This window comes from Empidonax traillii, unplaced genomic scaffold (assembly GCF_003031625.1).
Source record: "Empidonax traillii isolate 1590-97213 ecotype Southwest subspecies unplaced genomic scaffold, ASM303162v1 scaffold25:size3598162, whole genome shotgun sequence".
Classification (NCBI taxonomy): Eukaryota; Metazoa; Chordata; class Aves; order Passeriformes; family Tyrannidae; genus Empidonax; species Empidonax traillii.
Window position 1 is genome coordinate 135,834 of NW_020955218.1, and position 24,573 is coordinate 160,406.

A 24,573-nucleotide genomic window follows, 5' to 3' on the forward strand; every position below is an offset into this window, starting at 1 on the left:
GGGTCAGAGGTGAACTGGGCATACACTAAAGAAGACTTAAGGCAGATTTAATTATACCAACAGTCAAGCAGGTGCCTTACCAAAGCTCCAAATATTAGGTAGCACAAAGTTGGATTTAATCCAAGTTCCTTTCCAATTGGCACTTGTATGTCAGCCAGGATGGCAAATCATTGTAGTGGAGAGTGTGTGTGAGGGGAAAAGTGTATTAGCAGGTGGGACAGATGGTCATAAAGGGAATAATGCTAGCAAAAAGCAGCTGGCTCAGGCTGAAGTCTAATTTATAAGTCCATTCCTGCCTTATGGCTCTGTTTCTGAAGATTAGTTGCAGTCACCAGAAAGGGGTAGAGATTTCTAGAAAATACCATACTGTGGGAGGTGTGCATATGGAAGTTGAGAATATAGGTACTGGTTGTAGTGTCATGTGTTATAATAATTATTTCCAGTCTTTTTAACTCCATTGTCAAATTAGGAAGAAAAACTTTATTTGAAAAAAAAGGAAAAACCAGCACCGGAAAATGACAAATTAAATAGCCTGGATTTGTTCTAGAAAAATTCATGAGCTTTTCTGTGGAAGACAGTTATGGTTAAAATTTCAGAAACTATAGCTTGTAATATTTCAAAGGAATCAAGTTGACCCATGGGGCTGACTGTCCTGAAGAAAGCTACAATTTTGTGCCAGTAACCTAAGTAATCCAAGATTGTGGGAATGTAGAAAACAGGGTATGGTTTTGGTTAACGCTTACATAAAACATATTGTTTACAGTGGATCATGTCCAACATTTGAATGCCACATTAGTGTTTGAAGACATTTCTTTTTAGAATACAGAGCTGTGCTTTTTAGGTGGGATGAGCCTCCTTGAATTTCACTGCAGTTTCTGCCTAACTGGGAAAGGTGGACTCAGAAACTCCCTGTACAATGTGAGGAAGGGAATGAATGTTACCTACGATTTCTAGCAGGCAGTGAGCCCCTCTGCTGGGTCAGAATTGTCACTTTCTTCACTTTAACTGCTACTAAACTACCTTAATTGCTACTGAAATGCCTTAGTTTGACTCAATTCTGCAGTTAAAAATCTCATCCTGACAGGTCTGTGATTTACAGGGTATTTAGTGTATGGCATTAAAAGTTGACACGTGATCAGTGATCTTGGAACAGCTAAAAACATTGACGGAAATAGTGATTATGCCAGAGTTTCCTGTATTGTAGAAAGTGTCACATCTCCAGGATTTATCTACCCAGCTCCTTCCACGAGAGTGAAATCCTTCTCCCTCCCTTAACTGTTGTATGCACATACTTATATATTTGTTTATTTAAAAAACTGATGGGGATTTGTGACCAAAACCTAAGAAGTTATCCTTGTAGTTTTTGCCTGTTGTCAGCATTGGAACTCTGTGAGGGGAATCTGAAACTGCTAATAATGGAAAGTGCAGTCACCCTCTGTAGGAATGAATGCTTCTTGGAGAGTTGAATCGAGAAATGCATGCATCTGGATTTGTTCTTATACTTGCATTCAGTAATACCACAAAATAGCACACAGTTATGTCTAAGGCACTTAATTTTTACAACTAAAAATCTGGTAGTTTCTTTAATGCCTTCATTCTGCCTATTGTACTGTCACAAGACAGAAGGAATGTGGTTTGTATAATGTGGCACTCTATTTCCATATGTAACTCTGATTGGGTTTCTTTTAATGTAATGTGTGAATTAGCTCTGACTTCTAATTCTGTGAATCTGTGATTGCCATTTCTTTCCCTCATGTTATCAATCCATATCCAGAAAGATGATTTTCTTTTTTGCTGGAATGTTTTGTCGTGGAATATGTTTTCTCTTTGGGACTGATACATGGAGCACTTTAAGAAAGTATTGCCTACTCTTGCTATGTTTCTCTGTGTTTCGGTGATCTGAAGCTATGGAAAGTTAGTTTGGCATCTTAATGCTGCAAAGTTCAGTTCTTTTGTTTTAATTTTTAATGGCCTGTTTAGTGTGCCAAAGTGGTGCAGACTTTCTAGGAAATACTGACTAGTTTGCTGTGCCGAAGCAGAGGAGAGCAGCTGCAGTTTGCAAGTGGATCTGGGCTGACTTGCTTATATGAGGCTGGTGGTGGTAGAATGAGAAATGTGCAAGTGGAGCTTCTGTATCTGAACGGCTCTTCATGCTACTCTAAATAACTGTGAGTGTTTCTCCAGACAGACTCAACCTCTCCAGGCTCCAGGCCAGTGGGATGTGAGCCCATGGCAGACTGGAAGCCGTATAGGCAGGTTAATGCAGTGCTGTGCTTAAACTGATGATCCCTGTCGGGATCTTGGACTTGCTAGACTGAGTGCAGTGCTGTGGTAATATGTTTGCAAGGCTTCCAGTTTGAAGCCAGCTCATGTCTAGCTGTGAGAGATGCCAGATATGGTGAATTATCTATAATCAAGTATTTTTAGTATTTGTTTCTTGCATTGCTGTAATGCTTCAAAGCCCAAGCTGTGAACTAGCTGACACTGTGCCAGATACTGCACAAATTAGAACATAAAGATTATTTCCACACTATATGTATAACCTGCAGAAAAACCCAACCAAAATATCTGACAGTTTTTCCACAGAATCTAAAGCTGTAATGTATTTTACACTAGGAAAAAAAAAAAAGAAAAGAAAAAGAGAGAGAGAAAATTTATTTCCAATGCAGGAAATCAATTTGTGGCTCAAACTGAGAGATTGCCAATGCAAGTTTTACATTACTGTGATTTGTAACCATGTTTATACAAATGAAACTATATAATGAAAAAGTGGGTTATAGGTTTCTTACTCTGAGAATTGGGAGAGAGACTAAGCCATTTTAAGATAATAGACAGTTTCAACTTTTATTTTAGAGAACTATTCTATATATAAAAATGTCAATTACAATGTGACAAATGATAATAACAAATAAACAATTTTCTGACCCTGTTTTCTTTAAAGAAGGAAACTGTTGCCTCACGAAATTTTCTTGCTTCCCCTTCAATGCAAAGATCAAAAATGTGTAAAATACAGAAGTCTAATTCTTAAAACATCTTTTTAAAATCCAAACTAATTGTATCACATTGTCACATTAGCATGACCTGGTGAAAGTTCCACTCCTTGTAGAGTTCAAGAAGTACAGAGAGGTTTTCTTGTGATTTTATTTTATACGAGCAGTAGGTAAAGTTACTGACATGCTCAGAGCATATGGATCAAGGGAACACTGAAATGTTTTTGGAACGAGGAAATACATGCATTACAGTTACCACATTACATACAAGGCTGACAAATATAAACCAGTTTACGTGGTTTATATATTTTCAATCTCTTTCCAGCTTGTACCAATTTGTAATTTCCTACTGGCATCAATAAATTACCTACCTGCCAAAGCATAGGGGCACTCAGTGAGACTTTTTGTTGTCTTGAAGCTGCTGAATCCTCTGTGAGTTTAGGGTTTAGTCAGGATTGTTGGGAGAATACCCCGCATTGCCATTCTAATTTCTATATTAGACCCCATTTTAAATTTTGATTGATTAGATAGAACATGTCCTTTATGTTAGGTTGAATGGGCAAAACTTTATTATAGAAATTTACCAGTATCTTGATGTTGTGATAAGCAGTAACTCCTCTAAATATGTATACAGAAAAATCTGCTTTTATATAAACTGTTTTGAAGAAGTAAAAGAGAGGTGATCAATTGGATATCCGTGTGTTTGTGTGTATAACATTACACAGTAAGGCATCTCCAAATATTTTTGTCTTAGAACCTTAGGCTATCTAGTCCATTCTCCCACTGGAAGTGGTTTATATGTCTGCTGCTCTCTCTTCAGTTATTAGGGAAGAATTTGAGATGTGTGGCAGCTCCTTTCGGCTTCAGCTTGATGGCAAGTGGTTCTGTGTTTCTCCTCAAGTGGGTAATGTTCTTCAAATAGTTGCAGGCTTTTAGGAAGTAGGTTTCCTAAGCTGTAGTTGAGGAACAGATTGTCCCATTATCTGAAGCTGAAGGATTTGCAAATAAAGGTAATTGTCTTCAGCAAATAACAGGAACTTTTAGCCAAGATAAAAGAAACCTGCTAGGAAAATAGTCGGGGGACAGTTTGGCTGAGTTGATTTATAGCACACAGAAAGTGATGTTTTAACTTCTTTTTCACTAGGAGCCTAAGATATAGTTGGTGTCTGTAGAAGCACAGAAATTGTACCAGAATTTTGGAGATTACATTTAACTTGTATCGTTTTCTGGATTTATTTTTCCCAAGGTGAAGAATCATTTTTAAAACACAAGGCTTAGCACCAGCCAGTGATTCCCAAAGCAAATTTATAAACTGACTCCAAAACTTATAAAATCCATAGTGTCCACAGCTTTTTCCAAGATTACTTAAATTTTAATGTCACTGTGATATCAAGTCCCCAGTTTTGATAATAAACATTCTCTTTGCTGAACTCACAGGAATAGAAAGTACAATTTAGGAAGAGAATTTAGTCCCCCCCTTTTTTTTTTTTTTTTTTTTTCCCCAAATATATACATAGTATTCTCTTAGTTATCTCCATATCCTAACTCTTCATGAACCGCCAGCCTAGTGAGCTGGAAAGATTTATGTTAATCCCGTCTTTAGTCCCTATTTCTAAGAAAGTACTGAGCCGAAAGAAATGGCAACTGTGGCAGTTTCAGTTTCAGATCAAACAATGAATTTCATGACGATTGGTAAGTTTACTTTCTTTCTACCAGTGTGAGAGAGAGATGGGATAAGAGAAAAAGGCAGGTGTGGTTAACTGAATGTTTGAAATTATTCCCGTAACCTCTCTGAAAGAGACTGTGAGATAAAAGCGTTTTATATTTCCAGAAGGTTTTGAAATTCCACATGAAATTACGACTGCTGAATGTCTGCATTCCATGAATCTACTTCTTGGCATGTCTACAAGCTTATTAAAATCAGGGTAAGAAGATTTCATTGCAACTGCTCAGGACTTGGACATGTGAGATTAGGATTCTATTCTTGGTTACTCCACATAGCACGTTTGTGACTGGCCAGGCTACTTATGGGAAATATTTCCAACTTGTTTGTCTGAAATTTAGGTTTGCAATTCATGTCCTCCTTCAACATGGATACTCTTTTTTTGAGAAGCTTAGATGTAAATACCTCATTTTTTGTTTCACTTGCTTCATGTGAAATAGAAATGACTTTCCCCAAACCAGGAGACAGTCTTGTCTTAAATCTTGGTGGACCAAATTTATAAGGTTTGTTTTTGTACAGCATTATTTTTACACCTAAAACATTGTGCCACTGTGCAAAGATGTGTTATCAGTGAAATGTCAGAGATCTCTTTATTCCAGTTTTGTGTCACGGGCCAGTGTGAACCCTCATCTTGTGTTAGACTCAAACCTTCTCCCAGGCAAACTCTTTCTAAAAATGGAACGTTGTGTTTATGCTATAATGCAGAAATACAGCGGTTGTGAGGCAAGGAGCAGCACAGCATCAGGAATTGCATTAACCAAGCTGTCAGATCTTCTGAGAAGAAGCAGTATGTATTAAGAGTGAATCATGTGAATAAGGTACTTAGTTAATGTATTCCATTAGTGAAGAACGGTCCTAGTTGGTTTTTTATGGAAATGTTTGCACATGAGCCTGTGAGAGGACTTCCTGCTATTACAGAAATGCGTTCTGTGTTTCCCTATATGGAGTTGCTTCTTTCTTTCTAATCTAAAGCCCAGGTATATCTACATTGCAGACATGAAATGCAGTTGGATGGCCAAGGAGGTTTCTTATCCTCTTTGGTAACAGTGAGCTACAGCACTGTGTTTTTCAGAGCAGTGATTGCATTAATGCCTGCTCACACTTTCTGATCACCCTACTTAGTGAATTGGAATAGCTGTTAGCAGACAGAAGTGATTTAAAGGACTGAAATGTGATAATGTGTCTAGGTTTTGTCCCCATGTTTAACAGTCTTATCAGCATCCTGGTGGTCTGAATTTTATAGACGTAATCCTATTTGAAATATTTCATATAGGTTTTTGATAGATGAGACACAAGATGCCTGTTTTTCTTAAATCTGAAAATAATATTAACTGGAGTGGAGTAGATAAACCTCATTAAAATCAAATAGATGCTTTCCTTAAGATTTCCTAAGTATGAGGTAGAGGGTTTCCTGAGGTTTGTATGAACCTCATTCTTGCACCTTTCTTAACTTTAAGAACATGTCTTCTGAAACGTGTCAGTGGAGAACAGACTAATAAGTAAGGGATAAAAAAAAACCCCAAACCTAACAATGATAAATCCATATAATTTTCCTGAAGTGGTAGAAACGGGTGAGGCTATAAACATTCAGGTAGTTTTGCTTCCCTTAGAATCCAAATTCCTACAAAGCTGGAGGAAGGGGTCTTGATTAACTTAAATGGGTTTTGGATCAAATCAGTGGGAAGTTGTGCAAGCAGCATTTCAGCAACATATCGAAAAACTCTTAAAATTTAGTTACTGTTATTGAAATAAATGATATTATGCATTACCCATGTGCTTGAGTGTTTTCTTAGGAAAAATAAGTTTCTTCAATGTTTTCTCTATAGTCTAGCCTTGTTGCAGCTTTCCAATGTCTTTATTTCCTTTCTGGTATGTTTTGGGAGCTTCAGACTGTGTTTTCAGCTGTGCTCTGCCCTTTTCATTCTCTAAGGCAAGAAGTTTATGTCAATTCCAGACACTTATCTGTTGTCTTGTCAGAGCAAGTTTACTTCTCTGCCTGCTGCTCCGGATCAAAGATTCCTGCATCAGAGCTGGGGCATCTGTCAGATCAGGGGAAAGGTTAAAGAAGCCAGCAGTATGCTGTGCCGCCCTTCTTTTCTTCCCAATGCTTTTAATTCTTTGGTTTGACAAATATCTGATAAGTATCTGTTATGAATAGTTTAGGTTGGATGCCTTGCAGAGAATGGACTAGACAAAGTCCTTCCCACCATGTTATATGTTCTTTCCATGACTGACTTTGCAACTGATTCAGAGCCTTGACTCTCTTTTGCTTTGTCATTCGTTCTGTGGTTTATTACCCAGTGTACAGTCAACCTGATGCAATGATTCCAGGCCCCCGTCCAATTGCATGTGCTAACATATTCTCGGATGAAGTCTCAAGGAAACTTTACATTGAAAGATTTCTGGATATTCTCCCTGAGACTGCAGAAGACCTTTTTTCTTATATTTTGTTTCTCCTTTTTTTTTTTTTTTTTTTTTTTTTTTTTTTTTTTTTTTTTTTTTTTTTTTTTTTTTTTTTTTTTTTTTTTTATAGTAGGAAAATTAGGGTTTTCTTCCTGTTCAAATCTTATTACATCTTGGCACACTTCCCATTTTCAAGCCTCAGGCTCTGCTGTAAATCTAAAATAGTATTGATGGCAAAGGGATTATAGGATAACTTACATTAACATTACTTTTATAACAACAAGCTAGTAATAGATTTCTAAGGATTTATTTGACTCTGTTTTATTCTGTTCTGACTTGATAGAACTCTTAGTGTTCCTGTTATTTTTATTATAGACTTTATTATCAGTATCAGAGCCATAGAGGCATAGCCCTATACAGAAAGGGATGGTCTCTGCCCCAGGAAACTAACAGTCTTTTCCAAAGGAGGGGATGGGAAAAAAACAAACCCACAGACCTTGGTTTACTCGAGGCCTGTAGGACATAAATATCCTCTTTTTTTACTGAATTAGGTGCTGCTGTGGTGTCAGCTAGTGATTAGTGGATGGAGCTGAGAGGTAGTAAGTCAGACAAACTAGAAAAAAGTAACACCTGCTAGAAGAGGGTGCAGTTGGTTTCATCTACTGTAGCAGTATTCAGCATTTCTCTTTCTAAGAAAAGGTCTCAGAACAGGCAGAACAGGTGATTGCTTATTTTGTCCCAGTGGAGGAGGAAAATACCGGTTGCCCTAACACCACACAGTCTCCATAACCTTTCCCTATTTTCTAGTTGCACAGCCTGGCTCTGCTGAGATGCCACTGATGGAGAAGATGGTGTGTCACCCCTGATTCCTCTCGAGAGTTTGGCCCAAGCCATTTTTTGTGCAGTAGTAGTTATTAAGCACAATTCATGACACTGGACTGCAGAAAACGGGCCCATGAGGTGGAAGGCTCTTCCTGGACCAATTTGCAATTCCCTGTGGGCTGCTCATAGTACCTGCTCTAGAGAAGCAATTATGTCCAACACAATAGCTTGAATCCTTCTGTATTAGGCTGCTGAGCTGGAATATCTAATGGATGAGCTTCTCCAGCCAGATAAGAGCGCTGCTCAGGTCAGCAAGGAAATGGGGACAGTCCTCTCTCATCTGCAGCTGGACATCTGAAAAACAACACAGCTGAATTACAGGAGAAAGGTGGCATCTTGCTCACTGGCTGCAAGGCCAGAAAGAAGCCTCCTGAACAGAAAAGAGCTTCCAAAGGTGAATTAGTAAGTGACTTTGGCCAGCCTAGTATCTACAACCTCCCAAAACTGGCAGTGCTGCCCAGACCCAGTGGGTCACAGCTGCCCTGAGCCCGGGCTGTTGCCATGCTGTGGCAGCCGGGGCAGTGCCTGGTTCAGGCATCCCAACTCAGCCAGAGTAGAGAAAGGAGTCCAGAGCAGGCAGTCTGAGGTGGCCTAGGTCTGCTGGCAGCCTCACCATCAGCCCAGGTGTGCTCCCTCTGCTCCCCAGGACATGGTAGGACATGTGCTCCCAGTGCCAGGGCAAGGCAGAGACTGTGGGGGCAGATGGGGCTCAGACACATGAACACCCTACATGGGCAAAGCACTGCTCCAGAGTGGTATCCTAAGCATGTTGAAGACCAGGATCCATTCAATGTCCCATCAGCATTCCTGCCACCAGTCTGCACAGGTCTGCTTCCCACCCTGTCAGGCACTCAGCCACAACTCACAGCAACCCCAGACAACCCTCCAGCTGTGGGGAGGAGTGGCTGGGAATCTGACTGATAGAAAAAGGTCTGGGGGTGCTGGTCAACAGCAGCCAGACGTGTGTGAACACCAGTGTGCCGAGAAGGCTGATGGCGTCCTGGCTTATGTCAGCAATAGTGTGGCCAGCAGGACTTGGGGCGTAATCATCCCTCTGTACTCGGCACTGGTGAGGCTGTGCCTTGAATCCTTCTTTCAGTTTTTGGCCTCTCACTTCAAAAAAGACACTGAGCTGCTGGAGTGTGTCCAGAGAAGAACAACACTGCTGAGGAAGGGTTTGGAGCAAAGTTCCCACCGCTGGTTCTCCTTGGCAGTGCAGACCTTTTCTCCTCAGCCTGTCATATAGGAGGAGGCCAGGTAGAAGGTGCTGTGGGGCAAAAGTAGCTGCTCCATCAGAAAGAATGGCTTCCAGGGACAGAGATATGTGTGCTGGGGAGGGCCCAGAAGCAATAATGAGGGTGCCACAGTTGTAAGGACTGAAAAGCAGTAAAGCATCCTGATCCCTGGAGCCCTCCTCTAAACCATTCTGTCTAGTCCCAATCTCAGTCTCTCCAGCTCCTCCCAGCTATGCTTTGTTACCTTTCCCCTTTATTCCCCACGCTCTTTGTAATCTGTCTCTTCTCCAAATTGGCTCCACCGCTGCAACCACATTTTGCCGTTCACAAGCACAAGGACAAAGCAAGTTACTTGTTTTTGCCTACGCTTCCTTGTTTATTATTACATCAGAAAGCCCTGATCTTCCATAGGATATGCTTACAAACTCAGCATAAGTAATAAAAAATAATTACTGCAGTTGCTTTGTAATCTTGAATGAATCACCTTGACTGGATTTTAGGGAGGTTGCTTCAGAATAGATTACAGTCAGTCTCACTGAGTGGATGTCAACGTGTGGAGGATCTCTGCTGAAACTTGCTGCTTTAGTGAGGTAACCTGTAAGCTATTTTACAGCTGAGGCTGCCATGTCTGTTTTTACTGAAGTAAGTGATAGAAATGCCTGGCCCAGCACAGCATTTAGAAAAATGGAAGTATGTCAAATGTGTTACACCTGTTAGAGCTGCCCAACCTGCTGCTTGTGGTCTAGTATTTTCAGTGCAGTGAAAGTAGCTACAGCCAAGGATCATTTGGGAAGGCACTGACAGAACTTGGTGGAAAGAGTAGGACAAAATATGTGCTTGCCATCTGTACTTTTACCTGAGACAGTTGTCCGGTGTGATAAAGGTAGGAATGGAGTAATGACAGTCACAGCTCTGGCCAGGGGCTGCTCTCAGCTCCAGAGCCACTTAAGGGTATTGCAAAGGCTGGGTAGAACAAGCATTAAACTGACAACTTGGCTAGAGGCACCAGAATGTCTTGTTGCAGCTTTGGTTAGAATTGACACTGACCAGCACGTCACTTTTAATTTGACCCAACTCATAATTGAAAAGATCTGTTTTGATCAAATTATGAACTTCAGCTCCCGGAGGTCGTGTTATTTCTTCTGTGCTTGGGCTGGGTAAAGCTTCGCTCCGGAAGATGTTGCATTGGAGTCAGCAGGCATTTTCCAGATGAGGGGCTTTTCAAAGGAAGTGTGTCTGTGTGAGCCAGTGGCTGTTTGAAGGTATACTGTTGCTAGGAAAGCCTTGAAAATCAGCACTATCCAACTGGCTTCCCACCACTCCCTAGACAGGCAGGGAAGTCTGATTCTTCCTGTTCCTTACCAGAGTGCCTTTGGCTGGGCCATAGGCACATACATCTTGTATGTGCTTTCGGCTGCAACCCGGAGAGTTTGCAGGCCTGGAACTATGTCTTTGTCATTCTGCTGTAGGCAACAGGGGCCAAATAGCTGCACTCAACAGACCATGTGCCACATCCGCTTCTTTTTTACCTCCTTTCCCCTTTTTGTTCTGCTTTTACTGGTTTTCCTTCCAGTTCAATGGTTTTTATTAGGCAGCAGCATCAGAAGGTGCTTGAGAACATGTTGGTAAACACAGGAAGCAAAACACAAACCCAGCTGAAAATTCCCCTGTGTGTTGGCAGTACAAACAGCGGAGATGTGGATGGGTGCTAATGCCAAACCTTAATGCATCCTCAACATGATGCTTTCAGGGCTGGGGGAATGTGGGCAAATAAAGAAATAAATTGCTGTTTATAAAGGTCAAAGGTAACACCAGGGGAGCACTGTGGTGATTTTTTGATGAGTGATAATAATGTAAAAGGCATTGATACTTAATCAGTACCCCTGGAATTAGTCATCTGGCCTTGCTCTGCTCCCCTTGTGCAGGTTCAACAGAGTGTTGAACCTCCCTGACTTCAAAAGAGTGTTTGGTTTCCCTCCTGCTGGTGCTGCTTGATCAAGTGAAGCTAAAAAAAAAGGCTCTATGAGCCAGGCAAAGTGTTTGTGTAGGGAGCCTTGTTACTCAGGGACCTAGAAGAGGTTGAGGGTGGTAGCAACATGTGGTGCAGACCACACTGTGGGGGAGAGTACTCCAAGGATGACTCTCCAACCCATCCTCCCAGCACATCACCCTCCATGGAAAAAAAAAAACATTAAATGTATTGCAGCACTTGATGGTGTCTTGGCATGAAAAGCATTGGAATTCTGAAAGCTTCAGGTGCTTTTGTACACTGTTAACTTGCACTGCTTGATGAGAAGAAGGAGAAAAGGGTAAGGGGAAAGAGCCTTAAGAAAGTAATGTCCAAAAAAATCTTAAGTGCAGCTTCTCAGAGTCTTACAGCATTAAAAAGTTGAGAGAAATCTGCCTTTTTGCCTGTTGAATCATAGTTGCCCTACTGCTCTGTGCACTTTAACCTAAATCTGAGGTCTTATACAGGGTGTTCCTCCTGTTGTTTGAAGGAATTGTTATGGGTGAAGTGCTGTACCTGACATGGTTGAATCAGGTGTTGGCACAATTGTTGAACAAAAGCTGGTTTTCCTAAATGCTGAAGGAGATAAGAAACAGTAGTTGGTCTCCTTGTTCAGAGTGTGCAGCTCCAGGAAGCTCTGTGCTCTGGAAATTATTTGCTTCTTTTCTGGATGAGCATCACACCTGCTTCTCTACACTTTCTGCCTTAAAGTGACTCAACCTGAAATCCAGTGAGTGATTTCTGCTTGTGACTGCAGAAAGTCTCCCGTCCTTGGGGCTGAGAACTAAGTAGTGTGGGCCACTGCTCTGAGCAGTCACTTGAAATAGTGAGGGCTTGGCCAGCCTCTTGAACCCCACATCTCCAGTGGGGGGAGAAGTATCTTTGGTGGCAAAACTGGAGCCCAAATGCTCCCAAGTGAGCATGTTTTGTCGCTTGTGGCTGCATCTTGCTGCTCCCTCTATGTGCTTGCGGGTCTGTAAGAATAGCCAGGATAAAATCCTTCCCCGTCCTCAAATAAAAGCTATTTGTTGACCCCAATGAGCTCAGCAAACAGTTTTGAAGTGCTGCCTTTCAACTAGTTGTGCCTCCGCCACTGAGGAAGTGGCAAACTGAGGCATAAAAGCAGAAATCAGCACACTGATGGGAGTTCTAGGTGATGAGACTCCATATGATAATTATGGCCCCCAGGCCAGCTTATTGTAAAGGTAATTACCCCAAGGAAAATGACCTGAGGTGAGGCAGAAGCCTGTACTCCAGGGTGAGCTGTTGATACCACTGGAAGAAGTTCTTTTGAAGCTGTGATTGTGGGCAGAGAAAGCCCCACTAACATCCTGCTCCTGCATGAGCATTTTCCTGAGCTGAGTCTTGTGTTGTGGATAATTGTAAAAACTCCTCTGTGGCTTTTATTTTGTTCCATGTTCTTCTGTGAAGTTGTTTGTTTTTTTTTTTTTTTTTTCCTAAATCATGTGGTACGAGGTTGCCAGGTAAAATTAATTTTTCTTTTCAGGACATCATTAAATAGTGCTTTTCCCATTGCAGCATTTACTTTCAGAAGAATAAAGGGAAGAGTTAAGGAGAGTAATTGTTGTTTCATCAGATTATGTATAAGTCAACAAGGCTAATGCATTGTAATATCTAGACAAGCCCTATAATTGGAGAGAGTTTGAAACAGGCTTTTAGCAATTCGTGTGCTCCTGCTCTAAGTTAATTTCACATCTAAGCCAGCAAGCAAAGAAAAAAAAAAACCCAAACCAAACCTAAACCAAAACAACTAATCAATAAAACCCAGGCCTTTGTTCATTAAAATTATCTTGAAAATTAGGTTATTTACAGAGGCAGGAGTGCATGTGTTCTTTTGAAAAAGCTTGGGACTGGTTTTATCTCATTTTGCAAAACACGTGCTGGGTTTGAGAAGTCCAATTCAGTGACGTGTCTTGCAGAACTGCCTTTTCAGTGCGCTTGCAAATCATTTTAAAAATAGTCTGAATTACTTATGTTCCAGTCTATTCTATATGTACCCAACACAAAGGAGCAAGATTTCACTTAGAGGTCTGTAATAAGGGTTAGTGCTTTCTGAGTTCATGTTAGGAAGGAAAATGGAGCTCTGAATATGATTCTTTGAATTCTCCCTTGCCTCTGACCAGCACAGTTTAAACGCTCAGATGGCCTAGAAAGAGAATGGAGAGGGTGGATCAAATCTGCCCACTTCGTAACCCTCTCTAGTTGTTTAGCTCATACCTGTGTATTAAAGGGTAGTGACATACCAGAGATCCTGCTTTCCTTCCTTACCTACTGTTCTTTAGGATGATTCACACCTTAGAAGGTACCATAAAGAAAATTAACTCTATCCCAGACAAAACCAGCACAAAACCCTGAGGGTGCATCTCTGCAGCTAGTCATGTCCCCCTCCAATTCCTCATGCAGGGAAACATTTAGCCTCTTGTTGCTAATGGGATCTTTCTAGGAAAGTAAGAGTGTGAATGAACAAGTTGTGACACAGGTAATCTGCTGACTGTTGGCTCTGACCTCACATTGGTTTTATATATTCATGGAAAGTTGGCATAACATCCACTTAGTTGTGAAGGGGATTAATTTCTGTTGATCAGCTTATGATCTGAGGTACAGCAACTGGGTGTTTCTGGAACTTGTACAGGTATGTTAACCTAAGTGTCCAAGAGATTTTCATCTGATTTCTGGTTTTGCACCTTGTACTGCTTCCCCAGCTTAACAGAGTTTCAAAATATGCTGCTGCTTGTATAACAGCACTGTGTATAATATGTGTGTGTGCACAGTGTGAATACTTTGCCAGCTACTTTGAGGTTATCTGCCTGGAACCATTATGTCATTAAATGTCCCTACAGAGAAAATATCAAAGTTTTTCCATGTTCACTGATGCAGAATCATTTTTAAATCAGTCTGACTTAATTATTTTGATACGCTTCATTTTTGTCTCCATGTTCCTTCAGGCTTCCGACTTGATTATCACGCCAGCTACAACTTTCAAGGAAAAACCAGACCCCAGTGGTTTGGTATTTGGAACTGTGTTCACGGATAATATGCTGACAATTGAATGGTCCTTGGCTTCAGGATGGGAGAAACCCTATATTAAGCCACTGGAGAACCTTTCATTGCATCCAGCCTCCTCGTCCCTACATTATGCTGTAGAAGTGAGTAGTGAATTGATTTGGAAACCACTGTTTTGTTTTATTAGCTCTTGAAGCCACAGCTTGGTAACACAAGGACTATTACTGCCTTAAGTTTATTAGTATTGAGTTATGTTTTGTTTTGTTGACTGATGTGCTTCCAGAGTAATTGCATTGTTTACAACAGGGTTATGTTTGTGTTAGTATAACTCAGAAGGAGCTCTGGCCTGTGGATTCTAGCTCACTTAACATAGTGACCTAGGGAAAATGAGCCCTTTCTTGTGTGGTGACAAATTCATTTGAGAAAGCATTCTATTTTACTGATGGTGGATAGGTCCAGCTACTGTCTCTGATGTAACTTAATGAAGCACTGGATAAGACCGCGAGAAATTCCAGGAGCAACTTTAGTTTGGGGACTGAACAGGCACCTTTTGAAAGTTATTTTAGGCTGATTTAAAGGTTGATAGGCTGGATTGCAGAACAGACTGGACAGGTGCTTGTTTGAAACTCTGAACAAGTCTGAAGAGCTTAGAACTGCATCTGATGCATTCAGCACATGAGTGTATTTAAGCAGAGAGTGTACAGCAAGGGAACTTTGGGAAGTGAAATGTTAAGTCGGAAGCCAGCGTGGTTAACAGTTTCTGTGTTTAGCTGCTGCTTACTATCTAAAGCTGCCCTTTGTGCCTCCAGAGCAGCTTTGGCTGTGCTCACACCTGTGTGGGAGCCTCAGGAGGGCACATATCCTAAAATGGAAGCCCACTTCTCCCCCCACTTCTGGCTAGGTGGGAGTGTCTCCACTGAAGTGTGTGGAGTTGCTTGTGCTTTTTTCTTTTTTTTTTCTTTATTTTATTTTTTTATTTTAACCTCTAGTATGAGGGAAGGATCAAGCTTTTTCCTGCTTGCTGTCCCTGAGCTCCTGCCTTCACTGTTTTTTTTTTTTTTGTGTTTACTGACTTTTTCCCCATCTAGTCACCAAGCCTTCAAAGGTCCTGTGTAAATTTAAACAGGCCCCCATGACTAAGGCTGCAGCTCTTGATCTGCCCAAGAAGTAAGAAACCACGCTGGAGTCCCAAATCTATATTTCACTCATAGTACCATATTGCATTAATGCTTGGCCTCTGGCCCAGTCTGAAATCATTGCTAATATGAATATGCTCTTATTTTTTTCCATTTTTTTTTTATTCTTTTATCCTTATTGCATCACGTTTCCTCTAGCCAAGAGGACAGACAGAGGAGAATCTGGTGTCATTGCTGTGGCTCAATGAATACACAGTGGGTATAACAAAAGTGATGAATTTGGCATTCCCTCCCCTTCCTCCTTGCCCTCCATGATGCAGTGTGATAATCTGGATCTGCTGAACTCCAGATCCAGCTCCCGTGATGTACAGATGTCAGATAATACTGTTTTCACACCATTGTAGCAACCAACCATCAACCAACCACAACAGTTGCTTTTATTCAAGTTAAGCATTTCTGGAACACATTACTATCTTCCTTTTTAATGAGTGAAAGGTTTTACTGAGCTCTGCAAGGTTAAAAGTATTTATTTTTGGAGAAAAATATTAACATCTTGTGAAGGCTTTGTGTTTCAGTAATGACGTGATTCTTGCTTCTCTCAAACCATTGATCAGATCTTAGTAGTGGCATTCCTCCCTTTTCCCTCTCATTAAAAGTTCTGTGAATGTGTTTGGGAGAAGGGTGGGTGGGGGGCGATAACAGTGATAAGAAAGTAGCATTCAAAAAATGTGGCATTAGTTAGGAACTGGCCCGATAAAAATTGTATCCAAGTATCATCCCTATCGCCAGATATGCCATCCTTTTATTAAAGATACAGATTTTTTCTTGTAGCTACAGTGTCTACATTGGGAACAATTTCTTTTTTCAAAACTGTCTGTAAAGCCTTTAGTAAGTATGGCATTGCTATAGGAAGAAGTTAAATTTTGAAGGTAAAATGTTCTGGGGTTTAATTCTGGTTCTGCTACTTAGTTGGCACCATAGCCTGAGGAAAATTGCCGGGATTCCTGCAACCCAGTTACAACCCAGTTAAAATTTGTCATGTGGAAGGACCTAGCTCTGCCATGAGACTGCACAAAAGCTTTCTAAACAATGCATTTCACTGACCCTTGCAGGAAGATATTAAACAATTTAATAATAATGAAACCTGGAGTATTCTACTACATTACTTGTACAAAAATACAGGATCTTTTTTTTCCAAATAAAAAAAGCTGCATGAGTAGACTTCCAACCACATGGGATGTAGTTCCAGCCACTTTTTGTGGAACAGTCAGAGGAGGAGAAGCCTGAGGAGACTGACAGCAGTGATGCAGTTAAATTCATAGAATTTCTGAAATGCTACTGAAATTCACGTATAAAGAAATGCTTTAGAAAATAAATTCTAAAAGTCTGAACTCTTGCCTATAAGCATAAGTGGCCTTTAATACTTAATCTAAATAATATGTGTATATATAATATATATTAGTGTGAGCTTATAGAATACATGTGGGTTTTGTCCATAAGTATAACCAGAAATTATCAATCTGTTAAAATAACTATGGGTATTTATTTATCTGAAAATAACCATGGGTGTTTTATGGGCATATGGCTTTTGCTGTGATGAGGAGATGCTGTAGGGCATTCTACTGGGAGGGCACTGATTGTAGAGGGGTTTCTGGTAAAATGATGGTCAACACCAGTCATCTGGATTCTGCAATTTGATAGGATAATTATGCTGAATTAAAGTTTCCTGTAAAGTATATGAAGAAAACATTTTCATGCATTTTTCCTCTAGTGTAAGGCTGATACATCCTTCCCTCATGCAGGCTAAGCCCCCTTCCACAGCATAGGGATATACAGGGAAATAAGTGACTAAGATCTTGCTACAACTACAGCAAGAACTTTTAACAGAATTCTCTTCATTACCTTATACTTGGTACCAAAAATGTGCTTTGGGCAGAGCTCTTAAAAATTATTAAAAATTATTAACTTAAAATTCTATAGATCCTTTATGTAAGGGAGAATATTCTTTTGGCGCAGTCATAGGTGTCAGTCAGGATGTAAGGGAGTTAAGTCAAACACGTTACAAATTTTAATTGCTGTAACCAAATTATGAAAAAAAAAAAAAAAAAAGGTTATCATTAAGTTCCCTGACAGAGAAAGACACACCTGAAGTATAGGCAGGTCATCTTCATAATACAAACTTCATAATCCTATCTCACATGAGTGTATTGCCAGGATTCACTAGTTAGCATTTGTGCTTTGAGTACTGTGAGCAGGGAAAGTGAAGTTCTTTTGTTTCCAAAGGGTATGCTCTGCATTTGCACAGATCCTTGTGGGATGACACGTCTCAATCATTATTTGGTTTCTTTTCTCTCCTTTTTTTTTCTGACTTGGTAGTTGTTTGAAGGAATGAAGGCTTACCGAGGAGTGGATGACAAAATCCGCCTGTTCCGGCCAACTCTCAACATGGACAGGATGGCGCGGTCAGCAAGGAGAACAACTCTGCCAGTACGTACCCAAGGCATCTTGCCCTCCCTAATCAGAGCGTATTTCCATTTTCAGAGTGCAAACTTGTGAAACTTTTCTGTTTATCAACCACTGTAACTCTTTGATAGTCCAGTTAAACTTCGTTAACAGATCTTATTCAGTGAAAGAAACTGTCTGAACTTCTTAAAAAAAAAAAAAAAAAACACAGAACAATCTTTTGCTTTGTTGTTTCCCTGCTGTTTCAGGTGTACAGTTTGTTTCTGAGGAATGATGCAGGTATTTGCATGCACACAGCTGATTGTTCTGTTCTGGCACTAATGGTCTTCCTTTTCTTCTTTCCACTTTGGTTAAGTCATTCAGGCTCTGACTTCCTTCGTTTTTGGTCATGCCAGCAACTTAATACCGCTTTTAGCAGTTGTACCTTGGCCAGTGAATTTCCTCCTAGGCTTATTAGCTCTAAGAACTTGGGAACTTTGTAAACCTGGGAGATTTGCTGGCCCCCTTGGGTTGTAACCCAAAGCACTCTTCTGCAGAAGAGGTGGTGCCGTAGCTTGCTGCACGCCAAAGTGAAGGTGTTGGCTGCACAGGGAGTTCTGTCCATGTGCTTTGAAGGCAAGAAGGGTCAATGGCTCCTTTTTAGTATCTCCCCAAATCTTCGTTCGCGAAGCCTAGCCATGATGATGATGATGAGTATCTCAGGATGCTACTTTGGACCAGAGGAGGACATGCAGAATACTTTATAAAAAGGCACAATGACCAAGACCATGGGATCTTTAATTCTGTAAAGAATGAACTAAAGGAAGATGATGTATGTAGGTCCTGTGAACCTCTACGGACTGTCACTGTTACGTTAGTTGATGAAGTGTTCCTTGCGGCATCTGGATCTGTAAAGACCACAGAATGTTCTGGCTATATTTCTCCATTTGCTTTTCTCCCTTTGCTTTTCCTTCCCAGTCTTTTGACCAGAAAGAGCTGTTAGAGTGCATCCTGAAGCTTGTGGAAGTGGAAAAGGAGTGGGTCCCATACTCAACCGCTGCCAGCCTGTACATCCGTCCTACCTTAATTGGAACTGAGGTGTGAAACACTTTCTTCCCCCTCTTGACCTTTGTGTATTTAGGTACGACACAAAAGCCTCCATCCATGAAGAGAAACATGCAGCAGTCAGTAGATGACAGGATTACAGTTCGGAGGCAGACTGGTTTTGTGTTTTTGCTTCTGAGTTCCTCACCTGTAGCGCTACTGCACGAAGTTAATGTTGACCACACTGCCACTTAGTGGGCACATGGGTTCAGAGCACAGAAAGTAAACTTGGATTAACTACTCGTAATGTGAACGGAAACATTTACATTAACTTAAGGTTTGCACTGAAAGGATAGTTATTTGTGGCATGCTAGGATATGCCTTTAAAATCCTCATAGTCTGGAGAAAGCATGAGGGAACAGAAATTTTCTGTGTACATTTTGTGATTTAAACCCGTACATCCATCCTGACTCAAGTGAAGTGATTTCGGAAGATTCTACCCGGTAAATTAAGATGGCTCTTTTGAGAGACACTTCTAACAGAACTGAGGACAAATTCTCATGTCAATTCAGCATAGAACCCAGACAAACCTGGCCTTAAAAGAGCTCCTTTGGTTGGTTGGTTGGTTGGTTTTTTTAACACTAGCAAGAGAGAAACTTATAATGGCAGAGCATTGGATAGGGCAGCTGAAGAATGTAGGGTTCCAAACCAGGCAATTTACTCTTTAGCAATATCCACGTCTGTAAGTAGTTACCACACTTGATCATTGCACATTTCATCTGTGTTCTAGGATTCCATTAATTTAACACTTGTAGACTAGTTGCAGATTTTCGAGTGGAAGAACCTTATCGCAGAGACTGTAATGTACTGATATTAAACATTGAATTTTCCCCTTTTTTTTTTGGAAATTCTTTTCCTGTTGAGTTTTTTTTCAGGTTAGCCAGCACATCTGGCCTTTCCACTCTGTCATAGGTTGTTTCCAGATTGTATGTCCTACTAAACTTTTATGAATCACCACAATTAGAAATCAGGTAGCAGAATCTTTTGAATGATCATGTAAAAGTCAGGAAAAGTACTGAGATCTCAGTTAATCTTGTTAGAAGCCTTTCTGAAGGAGTCAGGTAGACAGAAATCAAAACAACCCTTTCAGTACATGGGGAAGGCTTATTTGAATTTCCCAGTGGTTCCAGTATTACACTACTATTTCCCGTCCCACCTCCCAGTTTAGCTTCATGTTCTTTGTTTAGCTTTGGTCCTAAAGATTTAAGTTGAATAACTTTTTCTCAGTGAAGACTTAATCTTAGAAACCAAAGATGAGCTTGTTCTTTTTACAAGACTGGTTTCTGTGAGTGGAGAGAATATAGTAACCCATTCTGTTGTACAGAAGACCCTAAGAATCATGGGCAACCAGCTGTATGTAGCCCTGTTTGAGCAGGAGGGTTGGACAAAATTACCTTCAGAGGTGCCTTTCAACATAATAATTTTGTGATTTTGTTGTCAGTCCTGAGCTTTACAGAATCAGAAAGTTAAGCAGAGTCTCCTACCACAGGCTTCAGACTCTGATCAGTACCAAACTTCACCTCCACCTTCAAGTACTGATGGTGATGACTTGCAGTATGAGAAGCCCCTCAGAGAGGAGGAGGAAAAAACCCCAATACATCCCAGGTTAATTCCTGTGCTGTTGTGTGAACTATTTTCAGCAGGCAAATAATTTCATTTGTCACACAGTCATTCACAATGCCAGCACTCAGCTCTACCAGTGCCAGTTCTAAGTGGCCCTGTGTAATTCTCCTCACTAATGCAGCTGACAGTGGTTTCTCCCCTGTTGTTATTGATAGCAGTGGTTCTTGCCACTCCTTCCCCTAGAAGACTTTGAACACTCCTGCTGTGATTAATTCATATAATTATATAGCCCCTTGTTAAGCTAAATTCTGGATTCTCAAAAGGTTGGAGCTCTTTGAGAAGATTAGAATAGCATAATAGGTAGATGGAATGCTTTAAGTGAATGGTGACAGTACATAAAATTAGGGTTATTATGTTGCTTGGTTGGGGGGGAAGTTAAAAAAATATTTTCTCTTCACTGCAGCACTTTGTCCTGATAAAAGCTCTCATGCTGCAGTTCCACTGCAAGCAGTGTTTCAAAAGCACCTGATGTTTGAAGTGCACCAGTAACTTTTGATTTGTTTACATTCCTTATTTTCAGCCTTCCCTTGGAGTGAAGAAGCCGACTAAAGCCCTCCTGTATGTCATACTGAGCCCTGTAGGCCCTTACTTTGCAAGTGGAAGCTTTAATCCAATATCCTTATGGGCAGATCCAAAATACGTAAGAGCCTGGAAAGGAGGAACAGGGGACTGCAAAGTGGGAGGGTAAGAAAACATTATTCTGCATTTCTCTACATAGCTCACAAAGCAGATGGGGGTTTTAGTGAAGTACCTAATCCAGAAGATGTAGAGACATTAAATGCAGTAGTTAAACAAACAGCGTGCTCTAACAAAGATTTCAAAATCATACTTCGCAAATATTATTTGTACAATGCCGTTGCATATTTTTGCTTGAATATTACTGCCAAGTTGATTTTTTGCAGCGTCTCAAGCCAGGGAACTGGATCTGGAAGGTGTCCATGTAATACTTTCACTCTTCCCCCTGGTGCAGTTGACACTGAAGACATCAGTTTAGCGAAGCATCATTCAGTACAGTGTCCTGCTGCCAGCAGGGCAGGGAGCAGCACTGTCTGCTGACCTCCTTCCTTGGCGGGTTGTCCCAACTAGCCATCTGCACTAAGCAGAGGGAGTCTGGGGGGTTAAGGCAAAGAAGAGAAAATTATCTGCATTGACTTCAGTCTGGCAGTTTTCTGCCGAACTAGGCCTAAGCATTTGTTAAGTAGAATCACAATTGTGAGTGCCCAGGTACTCGACCTGCAGTGTGAGGCTGCTTAGACCTGACTGGAGCAAGCAACTTGGAGGTGACTAAATAAATCCCTCGATTATGCATCCTTGGTCTTTGGTTTAGACAAAGCTGGCTGTCCCTACCTGGGAGTTTCTTCACTAGGCAGGAAGTTAGGAACTGTCAATTGCTGCTCGGATGAGCTTGCAGAATAATCAGAGGGCAAGAAAACAGCTTTCCCCTGTCCAGTCTGATGTTTATGAGTTATCACTAATTTTTAGAAATGTGTCATTTCCTGTGCATCTTTCATACATCAGCTGTGAAAAATAAGGATTAGTCTGGAGTCACTGCTGACTTGATTTATACCCAGAGGTGAGAGCTTGACTCCAGTGTGGTCAGCCTTTGGGTCTTCACGGTTGTTGAACATCAGAAGCAAAAGGTGTTTTTTTCCCCTCAAAGCAGCTAGAGAGTAAACAGGTATTATTCAGTTGGATTCCCTCGGTAGGCAGCATTTTAGGAAAACATTTGCTCCTCAAGGATATGGAATTCATCAAGGCCCATTTGCAGCTCCTAAAGATACTAGTTCTGTGAACGCCTTTTACTAGAAGAGAAAAAACTCACCTCTGCTGATATTTGTTCTTCAAGAGATTCATCTGATATATATTACTCATCTGTTAATCTGATATTTATGAGATGAGGTAGATGATTTTTTTTCTTTGCTTTTTTTTAAGCCGTGAGATGGAGGGTAATTGTTGCTCTCTCTCCAGAATGTCAACTGCTAAATAAAGATAAATGCTTTCCTATGGTGTTTAATTGCAGTAAGTAAAATGTCCAGAATATGGAACAAGAGATATTTTTTAAGACAATTTGGATGGATATGTTTGAGCTGTTGATGCTGTTCAGCCCTTTGAAGTTTTGGGGTTGTAGATACAAATGATCTACTGGTAGAGGACTTCCAATGAAAACATCCCAGGGACAAGCAGTGACTGTGCAGAGCATTTGCTTATAGATGTACACAAAATCTTGCTGAAAAATGAGAAGATATCCAACCAGATAGTCATAACTGTTTGCTCTTTCTTTTTGTTTCTGAAGGAATTATGGTTCTGCTATTTATGCCCAGCAAGAAGCCCTGGAGTTTGGCTGCCAGCAGGTTTTGTGGCTCTATGGAGAAGATCACCAAATAACTGAAGTTGGAACAATGAATCTGTTTCTCTACTGGATCAATGAAGATGGAGGTACAGTAGCATAAAACATGAAAACTTAAGCAGAGTAGACAGCTGGGACCATAATCCACAAAATGATTATTAGAATGCAGATCATAAGCTTTTAAATTAAGATGATTTAACAAAAGGGGTTATTGCTCTCTTCTGAAAACTAATAGGTGACTGTTAGTTGTATCGCTGTGAATGAGGAGATTCTGGAGTAGATGTAAATGCTACCTGATGATAACATGAAACTGCTGGGTCAGTCCATGTGCTCAGAAGGGCCGAGTCTACCCATACAGAAGGTGACACATCAGGCTTGGTCTCAGCTGTTAACAGCTTGATCTCTGAGGAGGTGTTGGCTTAGAAACAGCACAGAGTTACTAAAAGACAACTTGTGGCTGTGCCTCTCTTCAAATTCTGTGTCTTAGAGCATGAGTGGCTCCCATCATCACTTTCTGGCAAGTCAGATGTTCCCAAAGCATAGCCAAAAGTATTTCAGCATCCAACTGATAAAGAAACTCTCTTTCTTCAAAGAATTTGAAGTTCTGTCCAGTGGTGACAGACAGAGAGAAATATGTCAGTCAGTGTTCCAGATCACTCATGCTGAAATGATGCTTTCAAGACATAGCACCATTCTTGAAGTTATTTTTACCCCTTTGTACCCATGGTCATCTCTGAGCAATGTACATGCTGATTAGAAAACTATCTTGTTAATGAGCTGCCAACTATTTAAACATCTCAAGAACACCCATTGCTATGCATATATTCAGAGCTTGAGAGGTGGTAGCCGCGCCTGATAACTGGTTTGGAAGACTGTATGACTCTTCAAAGGACTGAGCCAATGTACAGGCAAGTGAAAAAAAGGATACCTCTGGACTTCCATGAATGCTGTCCCTCGGTGAATATGAACTGTTACTGAATTTTTGCATGATGCAGCAGATGCAGGGTTCAGACTCAGATTTCATTGTACTGCCATGGGTACCCTTCAAAATTGCCATTTTTTTGACAGTGCTCAGCTGCAGAGTACAGAGGCACATTCTGTGGGGACAACAGTGTGATTCAGATAGTGTAGGATAATAGGGATCCAACTACCCGACTCACCTCTAGTTTCATTGCTTGTTCTTCTGCAAAATCTTTACCGCCTTTTTTGAAAGGGGGATGATACTCCCTCAGTGTTGAATGAGTCCATGATGTTTTGTGAATGAAAGAGTAAATATCAGAAATTTTCTTGTCATTATAGCAGCAGTAGATTTGTCAGTGTAGATAGATGGCCAAATTTATGCCTTGTGCAACTTTGCTGGAGAGACATGAAAATAGATTTTGGCTTGTTCTGCCCAGGGAAAGGACACTGAAGCGGGAACATAATTAGAATTCAATGTTCTCATTGTGCTTAAACCAGGAATATGCTGGAATTATCCAGCTGCAGCACCGTACTGTTCCAAAGATCTGCCAATCACTGTGTTACCAGTGCACCAGTGAATGGTAGCATTGTGAGGTGGCCGTAGCAAACAACTTGTAATTCATGCCACCCAAGCAGGCTGTGTGCTGGCAAACCTGCCATCTCAGAGGACACGGCAGTGTCCCCGCTGGAGCACTT

The 24,573-nt window shown here is 40.9% G+C and overlaps 1 protein-coding gene across 1 annotated transcript in view; it reads left to right on the forward strand.

Moving 5' to 3' along the window:
• The window catches only part of BCAT1 (branched chain amino acid transaminase 1), a 58,845-nt gene that overhangs the window by 18,009 nt on the left and 16,263 nt on the right, over positions 1-24,573 (forward strand). Inside the window, exons 3-7 of the mRNA XM_027905224.1 lie at positions 14,208-14,408; positions 17,778-17,888; positions 18,822-18,941; positions 21,091-21,254; positions 22,864-23,006. Coding sequence (XP_027761025.1) covers positions 14,208-14,408; positions 17,778-17,888; positions 18,822-18,941; positions 21,091-21,254; positions 22,864-23,006 — 739 coding nt within the window. The remainder of the gene's footprint in view (positions 1-14,207; positions 14,409-17,777; positions 17,889-18,821; positions 18,942-21,090; positions 21,255-22,863; positions 23,007-24,573) is intronic.